General features: G+C 46.7%; 1 protein-coding gene across 1 annotated transcript; it reads left to right on the forward strand.

Moving 5' to 3' along the window:
- The first annotated feature begins 3,117 nt into the window (after positions 1 to 3,117).
- On the forward strand, positions 3,118 to 16,394 carry LOC122925586 (NXPE family member 3-like). The gene is made up of 6 exons (XM_044276947.1): positions 3,118 to 3,134; positions 3,447 to 3,912; positions 4,020 to 4,240; positions 10,535 to 10,599; positions 11,982 to 12,197; positions 15,627 to 16,394. Exons 1-6 carry the CDS (start codon positions 3,118 to 3,120, stop codon positions 16,157 to 16,159), a joined length of 1,518 nt encoding a protein of 505 aa, XP_044132882.1. The 3' UTR covers positions 16,160 to 16,394.
- Positions 16,395 to 18,113: the final 1,719 nt, after the last annotated feature.

An 18,113-nucleotide genomic window follows, 5' to 3' on the forward strand; every position in this document is an offset into this window, starting at 1 on the left:
CCCATGCTGGGTGAGAGAAATATCTTGGCAAAAGACAACTTTTCCCATTTTTTTATACAAAGTTGGCATTTGACCAAGATATTTATCTCACCCAGCATGGGTATATGTAAAATGACACCCCAAAACACATTCCCCAACTTCTCCTGAGTACGGCGATACCACATGTGTGACACTTTTCTGCAGCCTAGATGCGCAAAGCGGCCCAAATTCCTTTTAGGAGGGCATTTTTAGACATTTGGATCCCAGACTTCTTCTCACGCTTTCGGGCCCCTAAAATGCCAGGGCAGTATAAATACCCCACATGTGACCCCATTTTGGAAAGAAGACACCCCAAGGTATTCAATGAGGGGCATGGCAAGTTCATATAATTTTTTTTTTTTTGGCACAAGTTAGCGGAAATTGATTTTTTTTTGTATTTTCTCACAAAGTCTCCCTTTCCGCTAACTTGGGACAAAAATTTCAATCTTTCATGGACTCAATATGCCCCTCACGGAATACCTTGGGGCGTCTTCTTTCCGAAATGGGGTCACATGTGGGGTATTTATAATGCCCTGGCACTTTAGGGGCCCTAAAGCGTGAGAAGAAGTCTGGAATATAAATGTCTAAAAAATTTTACGCATTTGGATTCCGTGAGGGGTATGGCGAGTTCATGTGAGATTTTATTTTTTGACACAAGTTAGTGGAATATGAGACTTTGTAAGAAAAAACAAAAACAAAAAAAAAAAAAAATTCCGCTAACTTGGGCCAATAAAAATGTCTGAATGGAGCCTTACAGGGGGTGATCAATGACAGGGGGGTGATCAGGGAGTCTATATGGGTGATCACCCCCCTGTCATTGATCACCCCCCTGTCATTGATCACCCCCCTGTAAGGCTTCATTCAGACGTCCGTATGTTTTTTACGGATCCACGCATACATGGATCGGATCCGCAAAACGCATACGGACGTCTGAATGGAGCCTTACAGGGGGGGTGATCATTGACAGGGGGGTGATCAGGGAGTCTATATGGGTGATCACCCCCTTGTCATTGATCACCCCCTTGTAAGGCTCCATTCAGACGTCCGTATGTGTTTTGCGGATCCGATCCATGTATCTGTGAATCCGTAAAAATCATACGGACGTCTGAATGGAGCCTTACAGGGGGGTGATCAATGACAGGGGGGGGTGATCAATGACAGGGGGGTGATCAGGAAGTCTATATGCGTGATCACCCCCCTGTCATTGATCACCCCCCTGTAAGGCTCCATTCAGACGTCCGTATGTGTTTTGCGGATCCGATCCATGTATCCATGGATCCGTAAAAATCATACGGACGTCTGAATGGAGCCTTACAGGGGGGTGATCAATGACAGGGGGGTGATCAATGACGGGGGGGGGGTGATCAGGGAGTCTATATGAAGTTATCAGGGGTTCATAAGGGGTTAATAAGTGACAGGGGGGGTGTAGTGTAGTGGTGGTTGGTGCTACTTATTACTGAGCTACCTGTGTCCTCTGGTGGTCAAGCCAAACAAAAGGGACCACCAGAGGACCAGGTAGTAGGTATATTAGACGCTGTTATCAAAACAGCGTCTAATATACCTGTTAGGGGTTAAAAAAAATCGCATCTCCAGCCTGCCAGCGAACGATCGCCGCTGGCAGGCTGGAGATCCACTCGCTTACCTTCCAAGCCTGTGAACGCGCGCGCCTGTGTGCGCGCGTTCACAGGAAATCTCGGCTATCGCGAGATGACGCGCCGATGCGTCGTTGAGCGCACAGCTGCCGCCTCCGGACCGCAGATCTGCTTTAGGAGGTCCGGAGGCGGTTAAAGTGTAACAGTCATTTTTTATTTTTTTTGTAATGTATAGGGGCAGTGATATTGATCATTTTTGTAATATACTTTGAAATTGTACATTTCCATTAGAAAAATAGCTCTAAAGTGGCCCTTTGAGCCTTAGCAGCTCTCCTCTGTCTTCTGTTTACATAGCACAGTCAGTGTTAGGGTACTTTCACACTAGCGGCAGGGGACTCCGGCATGCTGTTCCGGCGGGTGACTGCCGCTCCGTCCCCATGCAGTACTTTTAGTCCGGCTGCCTCTCGGCGTGCTGCTGCCGGAACCTCGCCCCCGCCCCCATCATAGTCAATGGGGACGGAGCGGCAGTCCGGGGGCACACGTGAACTAGCGGCAGGACGGATCCGGCAGGCTGTTCACCCGCCGGAACAGCCTGCCGGAGTCCCCTGCCTCTAGTGTGAAACTAGCCTTAACAAGTCTCCACTGTTATGCTCTGGCGCAGGACGCTGCACTTGTAAGACTTCCATCTTTTGTGGACATGTCTTGCAACTTGCTTAGGCTACTTTCACACTCGCGTTTTGGCTTTCCGTTTGTGAGATCCATTCAGGGCTCCCACAAGCTCTCCAAAACGGATCAGTTTTGTCCTAATGAATTCTGAATGGAAAAGGATCCACTCAGAATGCATCAGTTTGCCTCCGTTCCATCTCCATTCCGCTCTGGAGGCGGACACCAAAATGCTGCTTGCAGCGTTTTGCTGTCTGCTTGACGAAACTGAGCCAAACGGATCCGTCCTGGCACACAATGTAAGTCAATGGGGACGGACCCGTTTTCTATGACACAATCTGGCACAATAGAAAACGGATCCGTCTCTCTTTGACTTTCAATGGAGTTCATGACTGATCCGTCTTGACTATGTTACAGATAATACAAACGGATCCGTTCATGATGGATGCATGCGGTTGTATTATTGTAACGGATCCATTTTTGCAGATCCTTGACGGATCTGCCCAAAACAAGAGTGTGAAAGTAGCCTAACCAGTCAAGAAAACTGTGAGTTACTTGTTCCTCTTCTCAGTGTCCTGCCTATCAATTTCTACGCTAAAACAAAGGTACTACACCTTCCACCCGCCAGGAGACTTTACATAAGGTGTGCCCTGGGAGAACTACAACTTCCGTCATTCAAAGTGTGAACCCCCTTCCCCGGGTCCACATTTCTCCGGAGTTGCTGCATCTGCACCAATTATCAGTAGTCTGGAGAGGAACGATACTTAATATGATCATTTGTCCGCATACAGTTTTCAACATCTATTTCTGTGAGATGTGCTGCAGACCTAATGCTACATAAACCATGCATTCACCTGACACGTGAGCATAGTCTTTTACAGCTGATGGAAATTCAACTTGTTGAATAGTTTTTGATGGTCACTGATCCATATCTTTACAATGGTGGCCTTGATCACTTGATTGTGTCCAAGTGATCCAACGTAAAAAGATCTCACATTTTATCAAGCTCAGGGAAGGCTGGATTAGCAAATAATGTCCATCACAAAAATTCTCCACCACAATATGCTTCCAACTGTAGAAGAACCTCTCATCTTTTGAAAGCTATAAATATTGGAACATTGGTTGGGGCATTTTTAGGTTTACTAACTATTGATATCTACAGTTTATTTACAGGTTTCTAATTATAGATAAGTTGGAGAAGTACAAACCACCCTTGCCCAAGTGGTATCTCCAGCCCATCGAAACCCGAAACACCAAGTTTCTACAGTTGATTGACTGGCCTGGACCTCCATCCATGGTGAGCCACATTAAATTTTCAACAAGCCCCATGAAATGTTATTACCAGCTGATAAATCCTCGAAGTACATACAGAGTTGGTGAAAAGGTGGAAGTTCTCATCACAGCTCGTGATTACAATGGTCAGCCAAAAGGTTATGGTGGAGACTTCTTCCAGGCCAAGCTCCATTCCCCAAAGCTTAAGGCTGGGGTGACCGGAGAACTTAAGGATCAAGGTAATGGAAGTTACTTAGCTACCTTTCTCCTTCCATGGCCTGGGGAGGCGCAAATACACATCAGGCTCATTCATTCCAGTGAAGCTGTGGATGTTCTGAAGAAGAAGAGAGAGAGTCAACCTGGAAAGGTGATTAAGATGTTTCCAAATGTCTAATATTTTTAGATAAGGTTCCTTATGAGCTGATACCAATAATTACCATTATTGTTTCGGTCCTCGCTGCTTCTACCTTGCAGGTGTACTTCTTTGGATTCTTCCAGTTTAACGACACCAGTGAGGTGATGGAGTGTAACCTGGAGATATCTACCAAAAATGTCTGCACATATAAAGACCCTGTCACTGGAAATACATGGCAGTGTGTGCATCCCCAGAACCTGACCTGCGATACCATGGTGTATCACTCCATGGGTGGCTACCGCAAAGTGACAAACCGGCTGGAGGACTCTTTACTGAAAGTGTGAGTGACTGAGATTTTAAAATTGCTTAATGACCTTGTATGGATCTTGATTATAGCCTGTATTATACTGTACTCCAGATATGCACTCTACTAATTCTAAATTACATCCTGTATTATACTCCACAGCTGCACTCACTATTCTACTGGTGCAATCACTGTGTACATACATTACTTATCCTGTACTGATCCTGAGTTACATCCTGTATAATACTCCAGAGCTGCACTCACTATTCTGCTGGTGGTGTCACTGTGTACATACATTACTTATCCTGTACTGATCCTGAGTTACATCCTGCATTATACTCCAGAGCTGCACTCACTATTCTGCTGGTGCAGTCACTGTGTACATACATTACTTATCCTGTACTGATCCTGAGTTACATCCTGTATTATACTTCAGAGCTGCACTCACTATTCTGCTGGTGCAGTCACTGTGTACATTACTTATCCTGTACTGATCCTGAGTTACATCCTGTATTATACTCCAGAGCTGCACTCACTATTCTGCTGGTGGAAAATTAAAGTAAGTAGAAGCAGCCCACAACTGTATCCCAGAGCTTGTATGTGGAAAGCAACAGTGTATCCTACACCACGGATCCCACGTGGACACAGAACACTTAAAGAAAAAGATGTTACAGCAGCATCTCCAATGATCTCCTTTATTGTGGTATTTCAAAGCATATGTGCAAACAGACAATGCAACGTTTTGGCTATCCTCAGCCTTTGTCAAGCATACAGCATACAATGTACATCCATTGATTCCACATATAAATAGTAAAATACTTATACCGCCCCCAACAATCCACTCCAATCATCAGTGTGTGGGTAGATACCTATTCCCCAAGTAAAGACATCCCATTGGGCAGAAATCCCAATGCCTGCTTTGCATAGTAGATGATCGCACCTGAGTTCTTACCTCCAAGGAGTAATCATGTCACGATACATTCCAGCTGCATGTTGGCGTCCATATGGGCATGAAAACTGTCCAGTTCATCTGTAGTACCACTCCAGACCATAAAAATGTCGTCGATGCAGCGCCACCAGCACAGGACCCGCCCAATTAAAGGGGATTGATAGACCAATTTGTCCTCCACCTCGGCAATGACGATGTTAGCACAGGTTGGGACCACATTGGACCCCATGGCCACACCCCGCTTTTGTGAATATAAGGTGTCCCCAAAGAGGAAGTAACTCCTGTGAGGCAGGGACATGCCTCATGGTTGTTAGGGGAGATATATGGCAGGATTTGCTGTGTCTTCCCCCAGAATCGCCAGGTCTGAAGAAAGACCAGGTGCAGTAATCACCTGGGGATAAAGGAATCCTCAGAGAGAGAGGGGGAGGGGACTTGCACACAGAAGGCTGGTGTGGGTCTGTGTGGTCTGAGCCAGGAGGGCTGAGAGACCTCTATCCCCAAGAGACCCTGGTGTGGGAGCAGCCTGGAGGCTGCTGGAGGTTGGGCTGGGAAAGCCGCATCTCACCACGGGTGTGAACTGTGGTACAATTTAGGTGAGTCAGGGAAACCTATGTGTTTAGTTAGGGCCCAGACGGGCAAGGTATTTTATTTTGGCTTTGTGTGTCTTTCTTTATGCCGTGTGCCACAATAAAGCACAGTTTGGCCCCTAAATCCTGGTGTCTGTGAAGAAATGTGTGATTGCAACCACCGGAAAAGAGCTAAACCCCCACAATTGGTGGAGGATGTGGGCAGGTGTCCCTGCTGATAAGTAAAAGTGCTGGAAGCCTGCTAGTTTGCAGAGCAGAGACTGCTGGTGTTAAACTGGACGTTTTTTTTTCTGTGGTGCAAACAGTGCAGGACTTAAAGGGCCAGTAGTCGAGTAAAAGAGACTGATCAGTGGAAATGGCTGCAAAATGGTATAGCCCGTGGGAGAAATCCTGCGAGTTAGTGATCGGCAGAATCCCGCTGGGGGTCATTCTAGACTCCCGCCAGCAAGTGTCTCGGGTCCTGCCTGAAATTCTGGACTTTGTAACAAGGGGGCCAGAGACAAAAACTACGGTGTCACTGACCTTTGTGACGGACTATGGCTCTGTGCAATGGGAGCTGTTAAAATGTGAGACACTGGAAGTGGAGTTTGTACTGGGCAAGGACTTTCCATTGTTTGGGCAGTTGTGGAGCGGAGTTCCTGATAAAAGGCAAGGATATGCCGTTGCCAAGGGCAACCGTCGGGAAGAAAAGGAGGTGAAGAGCGGTGCGGTTCTCGGGAGTGCATATCTTCCCTGCGACTGTGCCCGGAGTCCTAGAGAGGAAGTGCGGAGGTGCGGTGAAGCTGTTGCTAGGAGCGACCACAACCTTGATGAGTCCGCGGGAGAGGATGTCACTGCTTTACCAGAATGGTTGATTACAAAGGGTAAGACTGTTCCTGTTATTAACCATGGGGCAGAGCCAGTGACAGTGAGCCGGCGGCAGGGGATACCTGCTGGGCCGGTAGGTGATAAGTCACACAGAGAAAAAACTGTGTCTGAACAGGCGGATAAGCCTGCTGTGATGGCTCCCTCGCAGAAACCTGCAGGGGAGAAGGTTTCTGTGTTACCTCAGTTGCCCATGACCAAAGCTAGACATGGGATGACAAGGATCCGGGATCCCAGGCTAGCCCGGGTAAGAGGCAGCACAATATTGAAACCTGAGACTGGTAAAATAATAAAGGTGCTGGACAGTCGTGCGGATAAGGACTATCCACTGATTTTTACTGAGCGTGAGACTCCAATGAGAACAGAGACTGAAGAACTTGATGTTACAGATAAGCTTATGCATGAGGGAGTGTTGGGGTGTAATCTTCCCTTATGCTGGGAGTTGTGGAGTAATGGAGACACTTCTGCGGAGAGTGCAAAAACTCCTGCAGAACTTGTACCTGTACCTTTAAGTGAGGATCTAAGGGAGCTGCACTTTGACCTGCATGGGAAAAGCATATTGACCATTGGAAACAATGGTGCTGGTCAAATACAAAGTGATGGTGACAAAAGTGCGGAAATGCATAAGGAAAATGTGATGTCATATGAAAATATGTGATAATGACATGCCTTTTCCTTTGCAGGCTGTGATTGGGGAAAAAGCTCCCCCTGTGGGTAAACATGTGTCTGATATAAAAGTGTTGATAAATGTTGAAGAAACACTGCTAGGAGACCCCATTGTAGACAACGTGGCGGGGCTAGAGGGTGCACCACACGGACCAGAGGTGGATCTGCAGTCTCCACAGGTTTCTATGATTAATAAAATGTCCCAGGTGGGGATTGACTCAGGGGTGCCCCTAGAGGCCAGGGTTAATAATGACACGAGCCGTATAAGTGGCCTATGTGCCGTGACAGTTAGCAACTCCGAGAGTGAGGCTACCATGTCAAGACCCAGCAAAACTAAAGTCGTTACTAGTAGCGAGTCTAGCGACCAGATGACAGTTATATCTGACGAGACGAGAGTTCAGTCGGGTGACAGCCTAGTGTCTGAAGCTCATATCCTGACAGTTGTAGATGACCTGACAGGACAGTACAGCTACAAACTTGATGTTTTCGCTCGCTCTGCACAGTCCCTAGATACACTAGAGACGGGGCTAGCGGTTCTCACAGAGCAACTGCAGGAATCTCCAGAGGAGTCACAGAAAGAGATGAATGAACTGAAGGAACTAGAGTCACTAATAGAAGCGGAAATTCTCCAACTTCAAGAGGAACTTGCAGTTTCTGAGCAATCCAGACTTCATGCAGAGCAGGAAAGAGATGAGCTGGCTGATGAGGTTCTAAACAGCGTCTCAGAAAAATCTGCTCTCTTGGAGGAGAAAAGACATTTGGAAGCCAGGATGGCTCAACTTGATCAAGAGTTATGTGATCGCATGGTGGACCTGGACCACCAGAGACAAACTGTGTCTAGATTGGAGAAGAAACAAAAGAATTTTGACCAGCTCTTGGTTGAAGAGAAATACATATCGGCTCGATATGCCGAAGAACGCGACCGAGCGGAGGCTGATGCTTGGGAGAAAGAGTCCAAGACCCTCTCCTTGGCTAGAGCCCTTGAAGAAGTGCTTGAGGAGCGAAATGAATTAGAGAGGCTGAACAAGCAACTCAGAGCAAAGATGGAAGCTCTCATGAGCTCAAAAGATGCCATCTATGAGGTGGAGAAGCCTAAGTGTGCTCCTGCACAGCAGGTGGAAGAAAGTGAGAAACCAGAAGAGGAAGATCCTCTGGAAGGTGCCCAGAAGTCAGAGCCTGGTAAGAGTGGGTCTGGAGATGGTGGTGCCAGGGTACTGGCCAAGGCAGAGAAGGTGGAAAAGGTATCAGCTGAACCAGTTGATGGGGCTGATGTCGATGCAGAGGCCAAGAGTCTCATGACAGTGTGTAACCAGGACCAGGTCGCAAAAGACATCCCCTCCGCCTACAAGGCCTTCCAAGTAGCCAGCTGCCTGCTGGGGAAGAAATATGAGGAGACGGACGACCAGTATGCAGATCCGGGCTATTGCGTTGGGCTGTCTCTCCTGACTCCTCCCCAAAAGGAGACCAGTGTCCTGGGGAAAACGCCAGAAGACAAGAAGTATGCTGAAGACCCCAGTGCCTCCAACCTTGATGCGAAAGGGAAGGAGGAATTAAGAAACCAAGGATATGATGCCATGTCCCTGAATGGGGAGAAGGATAATAAAGTAAAGGCCAAAGAGACAGAGGCCAAGGAAGCTAAGGCCGAGCTCTTGAAATGGGAGAAAACTTTGGATGTCCCAGAGACCAAGGTTAGGGCAGAAAGAGCGACTGCTGAAGTGGGAAAAGCCACTGAAGACGCAGAAGACTCTGAAGCTGGCTCCAAAACACCTGCTGAGAATAATAGTAAAGGGGTCCAGAGGCGTGGAAAAGGAGCGAGACATAAGAAACCCGCTCTGCTGAAGGAGCCCTGCAAGGCAAACGAGAAAGGGTTGGGACACGACCATGACTGGGACCAGTTCAGTCAAGAGTTGCCGCAGTCCAAGAAAGGACGTGAGGGGCCTGTGCAGAAGCCAAAAAGACAGTACCTGCTCATGAGATGGACAAGAAATACCCAGAGGCCTTGTCAGCTCTGTAATAAACTCATGAGGGTGACAAACCAAGCGCTGTTGTCCTGGGTCTGGCAGAATAAGGGGAAGACTATAGACCAGATTAATGCCCGTTCACGTGCATCTGGATTTGATGCTAGTGTTCACCCCTACAGGCTTGAACAAAGGGGGGAGGTATGTGAGGCAGGGACATGCCTCATGGTTGTTAGGGGAGATATATGGCAGGGTTTGCTGTGTCTTCCCTCAGAATCGCCAGGTCTGAAGAAAGACCAGGTGCAGTAATCACCTGGGGATAAAGGAATCCTCAGAGTGAGAGGGGGTGGGGACTTGCACACAGAAGGCTGGAGTGGCTCTGTGTGGTCTGAGCCAGGAGGGCTGAGAGACCACTATCCCCCAAGAGACCCTGGTGTGGGAGCAGCCTGGAGGCTGCTGAAGTTTGGGCTGGGAAAGCCGCATCTCACCACAGGTGTGAACTGTGGTACAATTTAGATGAGTCAAGTAAACCTATGTGTTTAGTTAGGGCCCAGACGGGCAAGGTATTTTATTTTGGCTTTGTGTCTTTCTTTATGCCGTGTGCCACAATAAAGCACAGTTTGGCCCCTAAATCCTGGTGTCTGTGAAGAAATGTGTGATTGCAACCACCGGAAAAGAGCTAAACCCCCACACTCCTCTTCAGGACCACCTCCAAAAGGTGAAGGACAAATCGGCAAAAAGTGGCAAAAAATTCAGAATTAATGGATTTTTCACTTGTAGATCGAAATATGTTCTGTATATGATCCAATGTCCCTGTAGTCTCATATACGTGGGCGAGACCACGATGGAGATCAGGGAACGGATCAGTAAGCACAAGAGCACAATTAGGAAGAAGATGCTGGACAAACCAGTGGCGAGGCATTTCATCGAGCGTGGACACTATCAATCAACTTCAGTTCCGGGTAATAGACGCAGTGGGGACACTCACAAGAGGGGGTGATAAGGACAAAATATTGAGGAAAAATTATACTCCAGAGCTGCACTCACTATTCTGCTGGTGCAGTCACTGTGTACATACATTACTTATCCTGTACTGATCCTGAGTTACATCCTGTATTATACTCCAGAGCTGTACTCACTATTCTGCTGGTGGAGTCACTGTGTACATACATTACATTACTTATCCTGTACTGATTCTGAGTTACATCCTGTATTATACTCCAGAGCTGCACTCACTATTCTGTTGGTGAAGTCATTTCCTTAAATCAAGACACATTTCATTAATTAAATTATTGCTCTCTCTCAGGTCAAACAGGAAACTCTCTTGGTCCATTCCTCCAATTAACGTGATCTCAGATAAAGGATTTTCAGGTAGGAGCTCCGCTGGGGTATGCAAGGTGGGAGGTCCATTGATGAGTGTTCACCTGGAAAGGTAGATGGGTTCTTGCAGAGGTATGGATAAGCCACAACTGATTTCTGTAAATGACTCCACCCAAGCACCAGCTCCAAAATCCGATAAATGGTTCTTGAAGAAAAATATTTTTTGACTTCCCCCCACTTGACTTTTATCCCAACATATAAATCATGGCAAAGCTGTAGGTCCTGGGAAGAGGATCTGTGAAGGTCGTGTTTGTATGTATGGCATGCAGGTTAAGTTAGTTCTCATGGGCTGGGATAATTCCGGTCAGGGACCAAGAGGGGGAACCAATCTAAATTTCCTCCTTGACTCTACCAGGGGTTGCCACCTTCAATAATTGTCTCATAAAAAAGGGGTCTCTGGCGTCACTTTGAGTTCCCTGTTGTTGTAGTCGAAGGTAGGGAGTAGAGTAGTTTTTTTTGGTGGTCTCGGAGCCAATGCCGACATTCTTAGTAATCTCTTATATAGTGGTCGACTGTATTGCAGGGGTCAATACCAAAATACATGGAGGTCTAGGACAGGGAAGCAGTTAAAGTTATTATCCATGATAATCTAGTGTATGGAATAGGTTAATGTGAGAGTCTGTGGTGGTCTAGGTCAGAGAAGGGGTTATTGTAAGCATATTCATTGGTCTAGGTACTGAAAGGGTCAACATTAAAGGTTATGGACTAGTGTAATAAAGAGGTCAATGCCAAAATCCATGATGATCTAAAGGCGGTGAAGGGGGATAATGTAAACATCTATAGTGGTTTAGGGCATGCAAGGGGTTAATGCAAGCATCCCTAGTGGTGTAGTGTGGTAAAAGGGTCAAAGTCAGCCTTCCCTGTGGTTTAACGCAGTTAATGTCAGCCTCCCATGTGGTCTAGTGTGGTGAAGGGATTATCGATACCTGGTGTGCTGGTGAAAGCTTAAAACCGGTGTACTGATACCAGTTACCAGCTGGGTGGTGACCCTGGCACTTGCCCTCACGAGGCACATTGGGTATTAAATTGTGACCTAATTTTTTCAGAACTCTACCTCATAAAGACAATCGTCTTTTTTTCCTTGTCCGTTCAGTTTTTTTTTTTTTTTGCATTCTGCATGCGAAACCAACTTCAATGGGGCTAAAAAAACAAAACGGAAATGCCGTGTGTGTTCCATGTCCATATGTTCTCATGGCCGTTCCACATAAAAATAGAACATGTTCTGTTATTGTCTGCACCATGGACAAGGATAGGACTGTTTGATTAGGGGACGGTGGTTCCAGCGCACCCAATTTGTGGATCGTGAACTATCCAATGGTCGTGTGTATGAGCCCTAGTTAAATGATATTTATCATCGCCTCCTCCTCTTGCAGATCTCATCTCCAAGCTCCCGATCTGTAGACCTGGACAAGGATCTCCACAGCCTTCAGGCTTTTACTATAAGGACAAGTGGACATCACTAGTATGCCGGGCTCAGCACTTCCTTCGCCCTTCAGATGCTCTTGCTTGCCTCAAAGGGAAGGACATTCACATGTTTGGAGACTCCACTCTGCGCCAGTGGTTTGAATATTTGGAAAGGTTCATCCCAAGTAAGTGAGGAGCAAGTGATGGGTATAAAGGGGTCCTCTTGCTGATATTGGTTCACCACACCTTCTCTGGACAGGACAGTCTAGGGCAGGGATGCCCAACCTGCAGCCCTCCAGCTGTTGCGAAACTACAACTCCCGGCATGCCTAGACAGCCTACAGTTATTAGGGCATGCTGGTAGTTGTAGTTTTGCAACAGCTGGGTGGCCGCAGGTTGACCATACGTGGTCTAGGGCTTGTTGACCTTCACTACTTCTAGACAATCTTTTGGACCAGCTCAAGTGCAGTGGTGTCCATCAGATTTGGTAATGGTAGATATGTTCTATATGTACCACCAGCTTGCAATCTTAAATTTTGTGTCTACATATTCTGGACAGTCATTGTTGCCTGGGACATTCCTCCCATACCTGTAAGATATGGTAATGCACCATGACATGTTACATGTTTTAAGGCAGATTCTTTGGCCTGTATTTGTGGGTAAGTCAGATTTCAGCTTTCGCTTCAGGTTGCTTCACAGGCTCACCGTGTCACTCATCCCGCATATATATCCAACACAGTTTGCATGGGTCCGGGCCTTCTCACGTCTTGCACGAGTGTCGTTTGCCACACGGTTCTGGTGACGGGTTGGTTGCCGGCATTCATTGTAGCATACTGTACCCGCAGGAAAATGTCACACGCGGCAGACATAGTGGAGGCTTCGGTCGACGAGAACGCCGCCAGGATGTCAGAAGGGGGCAGTATTCCGTCTCTGAGCAGCTGGACCATCCCCAGGTTAATGTAGGAAATTTCTAAAAGCGGTATCTCGTTTCCCGCTATTGCCAGAAAAGCCGAACTATATCGTCTGCTCACCGCTAGCTCGTGCCCTCAACGTCAAGAAGAGGTCTCCATGACCACAGTACAGACTTCCCTCGCACAAATTCATCTCTTGTTGAACAACCTGACTTCGTCCCTCTCGGATATCCAAGCCAGACTAGAAGCGGTTGAGTCCCGCTGTACCGCTAATACTCCGCTTACTACTGACGTAGCCATCCCTTCCACATCTGCAGCAGGGGGCTCAGGTATCACAGTAGCAGTGCCCGATATCACCCTGGCGCACTTCATTGAGTTCAGTTCCACAGTTCCGGTTGCCGGGCCCTCTGAACCGCAGAGATCCTCTGGCATGGTAGACAAGTTAGGTAGACCTATCAAACTTCTCGGCAGGTCACAGATATACAACAATTTCAATTACTCGTCCTGTAACTATAGTCAGTGTCGTTTGCTGCATATTTGTTCTAACTTCTTCAGAGCCCATCCTAAGTCAGTCTGTTCATTAAAATCGGATAAAAGTTACATGTGTCTCGTTAACGTAGGTTGCTTGCAACGGTATCATTTGTTTCAGATAATGCTGCAGTCGTTGACATTCTGAATAGCGGGTCGTCCAAGTCCCCTCACGTTATGTTATTTGTAAGACGTCTGGTTCTTCTTTCCCTACAACACCAATTCCGCTATATATGTTCACACATCCCCGGGACCAACAATACAGCTACCGATGCCTTATCTCGATTTAACTTTTCCCTTTTCTCGCAGGTTTGTCCAGAAGCAGACGTCATCGGTGCCACAGTCCCTCCGTACGCCTTTCTGACCCTAATCTAGACGCTCATCTGGCCACAGCTCGTTCGTTGTTAGCCAAATCCCTCTCGCCTAATACTGCTAGGGCCTATCAGACAGGTTGGGGAGCTTTTCGCAAATTCCAGGACAAATTCCCTCAAGACAACACCGAGTTTGTTGAGTACATTCTAGCATTCATTGGTTACTGTCACACCGATTTGAAACTGTCACACTCCACGGTCAAGTCCTACCTCACGGGAGTCCAGCATTTCAGAGCCATGAGTCGCCCGGGGAAGGGTTCCTTGTTTTCTATCCATGCCATCAAAGCCACTCTGAAGGGTCTGAACAAATGTAACAGTGAGAGACGCACTTGCCGGCAACCCATTACCGGCCAGGTTTTTCGTGATCTGTCCGACGTACTAGAGCCTTTCGGTGCCCAACAGAGTTTAGTAGTGAAAGCGGCCATGTACTTGGCCTTTTAAGGTTTCTTGAGACCGGGAGAGTTCACTTCCCCTCCTAACAGTGATAGGTTTGTCACCGTCAGACAGCTCAACGCTACCAGAGACGGTTTCATACTCGCGCTAATTACCACTAAGAAGTATCAGGTAGGCCCCCCCGACTCAGGTGTCATATTTTCCTACCACACATCGTTGGTGCCCTGTTCGCGTTCTCCAACAGCTATTGACATTGTTAAACGACAAACTGCCCGATAGCCCGTTACTGCCCTTCAACGATACTCACCTCACCTGCCCCAAATTCATAACCTACATTCGTGTATTGTTGGCTAACCCTGGAATAGACCCGACCTCAGTATCAGGGCATTCTTTTCGAATAGGAACGGCATCTGCCGCGTCAAAAAATCAAGTGCCAGCACTTATCATCAAGAGACTAGGTCGCTGGTGTTCCTCTTGTTTTAACGGATATATACCTCACCCGAATTCCGAAATGTCTCATGCTTTTCAAAGTTTGGTCTTGTAATTTGTTGTCTTGAAAGAAATTTGTTGTTTATTTTTGGCCTCCTTCAGGTAGCCCCACAACGGCGCGGTTTCGGCACAAATCTAACCGCTTTAGTTATACATCAACAGGTAGGAGTTACGTTCTCCCGTCAGTGCCCTGACCACAAATACAGTATAAACTCATCCTAAAAAATACAATTACATCAATAAAAGTAAATACCCTCAATAATGCAAAGAGGCCACAAAAAAATATATCTTCCAAAATTGGGTCAGTCATGGCATTGAAGGAGTTGTCTCAAGTTTTATTATTTCGTAATATAAATTTCTGAAACTTTCTAATATACTTTGTGTTTCATTTCCTCACCATGTTCAAGATCTCTGCTTGATGGTGACTGTTCCTAAAGTATCACCCATGCACTGACTTAATCTAGTCACTTCCTCCCCCCTCATAGAGTGCCTGACACATAACGTAGTTAACACCATGAATGTGTCCTCCCATATACTGTACAGCCACGTGCTTTCCAATATACATTACCTGCCACATGACCCCTATATACAGTGCAGACACATATACCCCTCCTACCAAGTGTCTGCCACTTGTCCCCCCAATCACAGTCACTGTCACATGCTCCTAATAAATGCAAGCTTCACAGGATACTCTCTTAATCCATGTCTCATCGCTGGCAAGTTTTCATGGCCATGATGAGGTATGCTGCCACCTGCTGGCAATGCTGATTATTACACCACAAGATTGCACATCCCGGTGGCTCTTTCTCATTCGATATTTCAGGACTCGGCAGGACAGAGAAGGGATTTCAAGGGATAATAGAATTGGGTCCCTCAAATTCAGGACAGTCACTCTTTATTGTTTTTTTTATGTTTGTTTTTAGGTCTCAAGAGGATAGACTTGCATGCTAACTACAAGTCAGGTCCTCTGATAGCCGTAGATGTTGAAGCCGGTCTGGTCATGCGATGGCGTGCTCATGGATTACCTTTAAGGACCGGAAAGACCAAAATGTCTGACCTCCACTATGAAGCAGCTCACTTGGCTGGTATCGGTGGGGGGCCCTACACTGTGATAGTGATGACCCTTTGGGCCCACTTTACCACCTACCCTGTGAGGTTTTACATTGAACGGCTGGAGGGAGTCCGTCAGGCAATCTCATCTCTTCTTTTTCGAAGCCCTGAGACGACGGTGATCATTAAATCGGCCAATACGGGTTATAAGTCAATATTTGGCAGTGACTGGTTGTCTCTTCAGCTGGACATTTTACTGAGGGAGATCTTCAAAGGAATGCAAGTTATAATCCTGGATGCCTGGGACATGACATCCTGCCACTATCTTCCTGACAAAATCCACCCAGGTCCTCCAGTCATCAAGAACGAGGTGGACCTTATGTTGTCTCATATATGTCCAAAATGAAAGATGAGACATGTGAACCTTAAACAGGTTTTCTGATTTGACATGACTAAAGCTTAAAACCTATGGACACCTACGGGGGCATTTTTTATGGTTGCATTTTAATCATTTGGGGCTGAAAATAATTTTTTCCATTGGTCTTTAATAAAAATGTTCAGCCGTTTCTGAGATACAAGGGTTACAAAATCAGTTTGTACTAAACACATAGACGCTAATTTCATCCATTTTCTTATTGAGCTATAATGAGTGTTTATAAGGTCAGGAGATCAGAGATAAGAGCCCCACATGAGCCGACAGCTGACGGGATTCCAAGTAAACAGAACGTGACAGCTTGTAAACAGACTGATTTTTTTAACCCTTGTAACTCAGAAATGGCTGAGCATTTTTAGTAAAGAACAATTGTAAGTATTGAGGGGTCTATGGGACCCCCCCATTTATTAATGTAATAAGTTTACAAAATGGTTTGTGTATCAATTATGATTTGTTTTTCAAAATCTCTGTTGCTGTCAGTGACTATAAACTTTATTTTTTTTTACATGCAGTCCTGCTTGCATAGCTGATGGTTTGTTACAATGTATCACTGTAGTGTTAGCCTTGAATCCAGGAAAGATATATTTGCCGCTCCTCCAATGATTATGTATACTGATGCGCAACCTGCTTGTGACGGTAACGTACACTACACACAGGGGGGAGGATAGTGACCACTGCGCTCCACCCTCACCCCTGGCCCTGCCTTCTTGCCTCACAAGTCCTAATGACAGGGGACAACTGGACGGCAGTCCCTAACTTAGGATACGTGCTGGGAAGACAGACAAGACAAATAACAGAACGTGAACGGACCGGGTCAATATCTAGAGAGGTACGCAGTACTAAGGAATGAGCAGAGAATAGTCAGGAAAAGCCGAGGTCAAATACCAGGAGAGAAACGAAGTACAACAGGAGTCCGCAAAGAATCGTCAGGTGGAAGCCGGGGTCAGGATACCAGGAGAGATGCGCATTACAGGAGGAGCAGGCAGAGGATCGTCAGGGAACACAGGATCAGGTAAGTATGCAGGAACAAAACAATTACCAGATACCTAAAATTAACAGGCAACCTGTGGCCAGCAGGCTGCCTGTATTTATAGTGGGGAGTGAGAGTCATGTGACGCCACGTGACCAGGGTCACACGACCAACAGACAGACAAATCGAGCACCGAGTGATCAGCTCGGCGCTCAAGGCAGACCTAGGAGCAGGGAGCCTAGCAAAGCTGCCCTGGGAATGAGGCCAAAAACAGATCCTCACTCCCGAAGCTAAGCAGCAGGTCTGCGGCTGATGGGAAACCGAGTGCGCCTTTGGCGCCCTGTGACAGTACCCCCTCTTTTACGAGGGGCCACCGGACCCAAGACTTCAGGCGATGGCCTTTCAGGGTGTTCTAAATGAAATTTTCGAACAAGTCTAGGAGCATGAACCTCCCTGGCAGGTACCCAAGAGGTATTTCAGGTCGATACACCTTCCAGTGAATCAGGTACTGCAAGGAATTACGCACCTTCCTGACATAAACTATTTTAGACACCACATACTCGACAGCATCATTAACAAGAACTGGCAGAGGCGAGGCTTTTGATGATACTACTGGTTCAACATATCTTTTAAGTAGAGATTTATGGAACACATTATGAATGTAGAATTACTCGGGCAGCTCCAACCTAAACAATACTGGGTTAATCACCTCCATGATCTTATATGGTCCAATAAAAGAAGGATAACCACACCTTATCCCAAACCAGAAAATTTGCGCCCCTTGATTGTTTCCTATTGGCTTTGAGTCTTTGAGAACTTTGAGCCTTTTCTAGGTTCATTTGAACCCGGGCCCAAACTGTGCACAGCTCAGAAGAGAGCCTATCCGCCTCAGGGTTAGAGGAGGAGACGGATGACCCAGAATGAAAATGGGGATAAAAACCATGGTTACAAAAGAAA

Source organism: Bufo gargarizans, chromosome 2, assembly GCF_014858855.1.
Source record: "Bufo gargarizans isolate SCDJY-AF-19 chromosome 2, ASM1485885v1, whole genome shotgun sequence".
Taxonomy (NCBI): domain Eukaryota; kingdom Metazoa; phylum Chordata; class Amphibia; order Anura; family Bufonidae; genus Bufo; species Bufo gargarizans.

Coding starts and splice junctions, on each gene's coding strand:
- LOC122925586 (XM_044276947.1), top strand. Junction 4,241..10,534: donor GAGGACTCTTTACTGAAAGT/GTGAGTGACTGA, acceptor GCTCTCTCTCAG/GTCAAACAGGAAACTCTCTT. Junction 10,600..11,981: donor CTCAGATAAAGGATTTTCAG/GTAGGAGCTCCG, acceptor CTCCTCTTGCAG/ATCTCATCTCCAAGCTCCCG.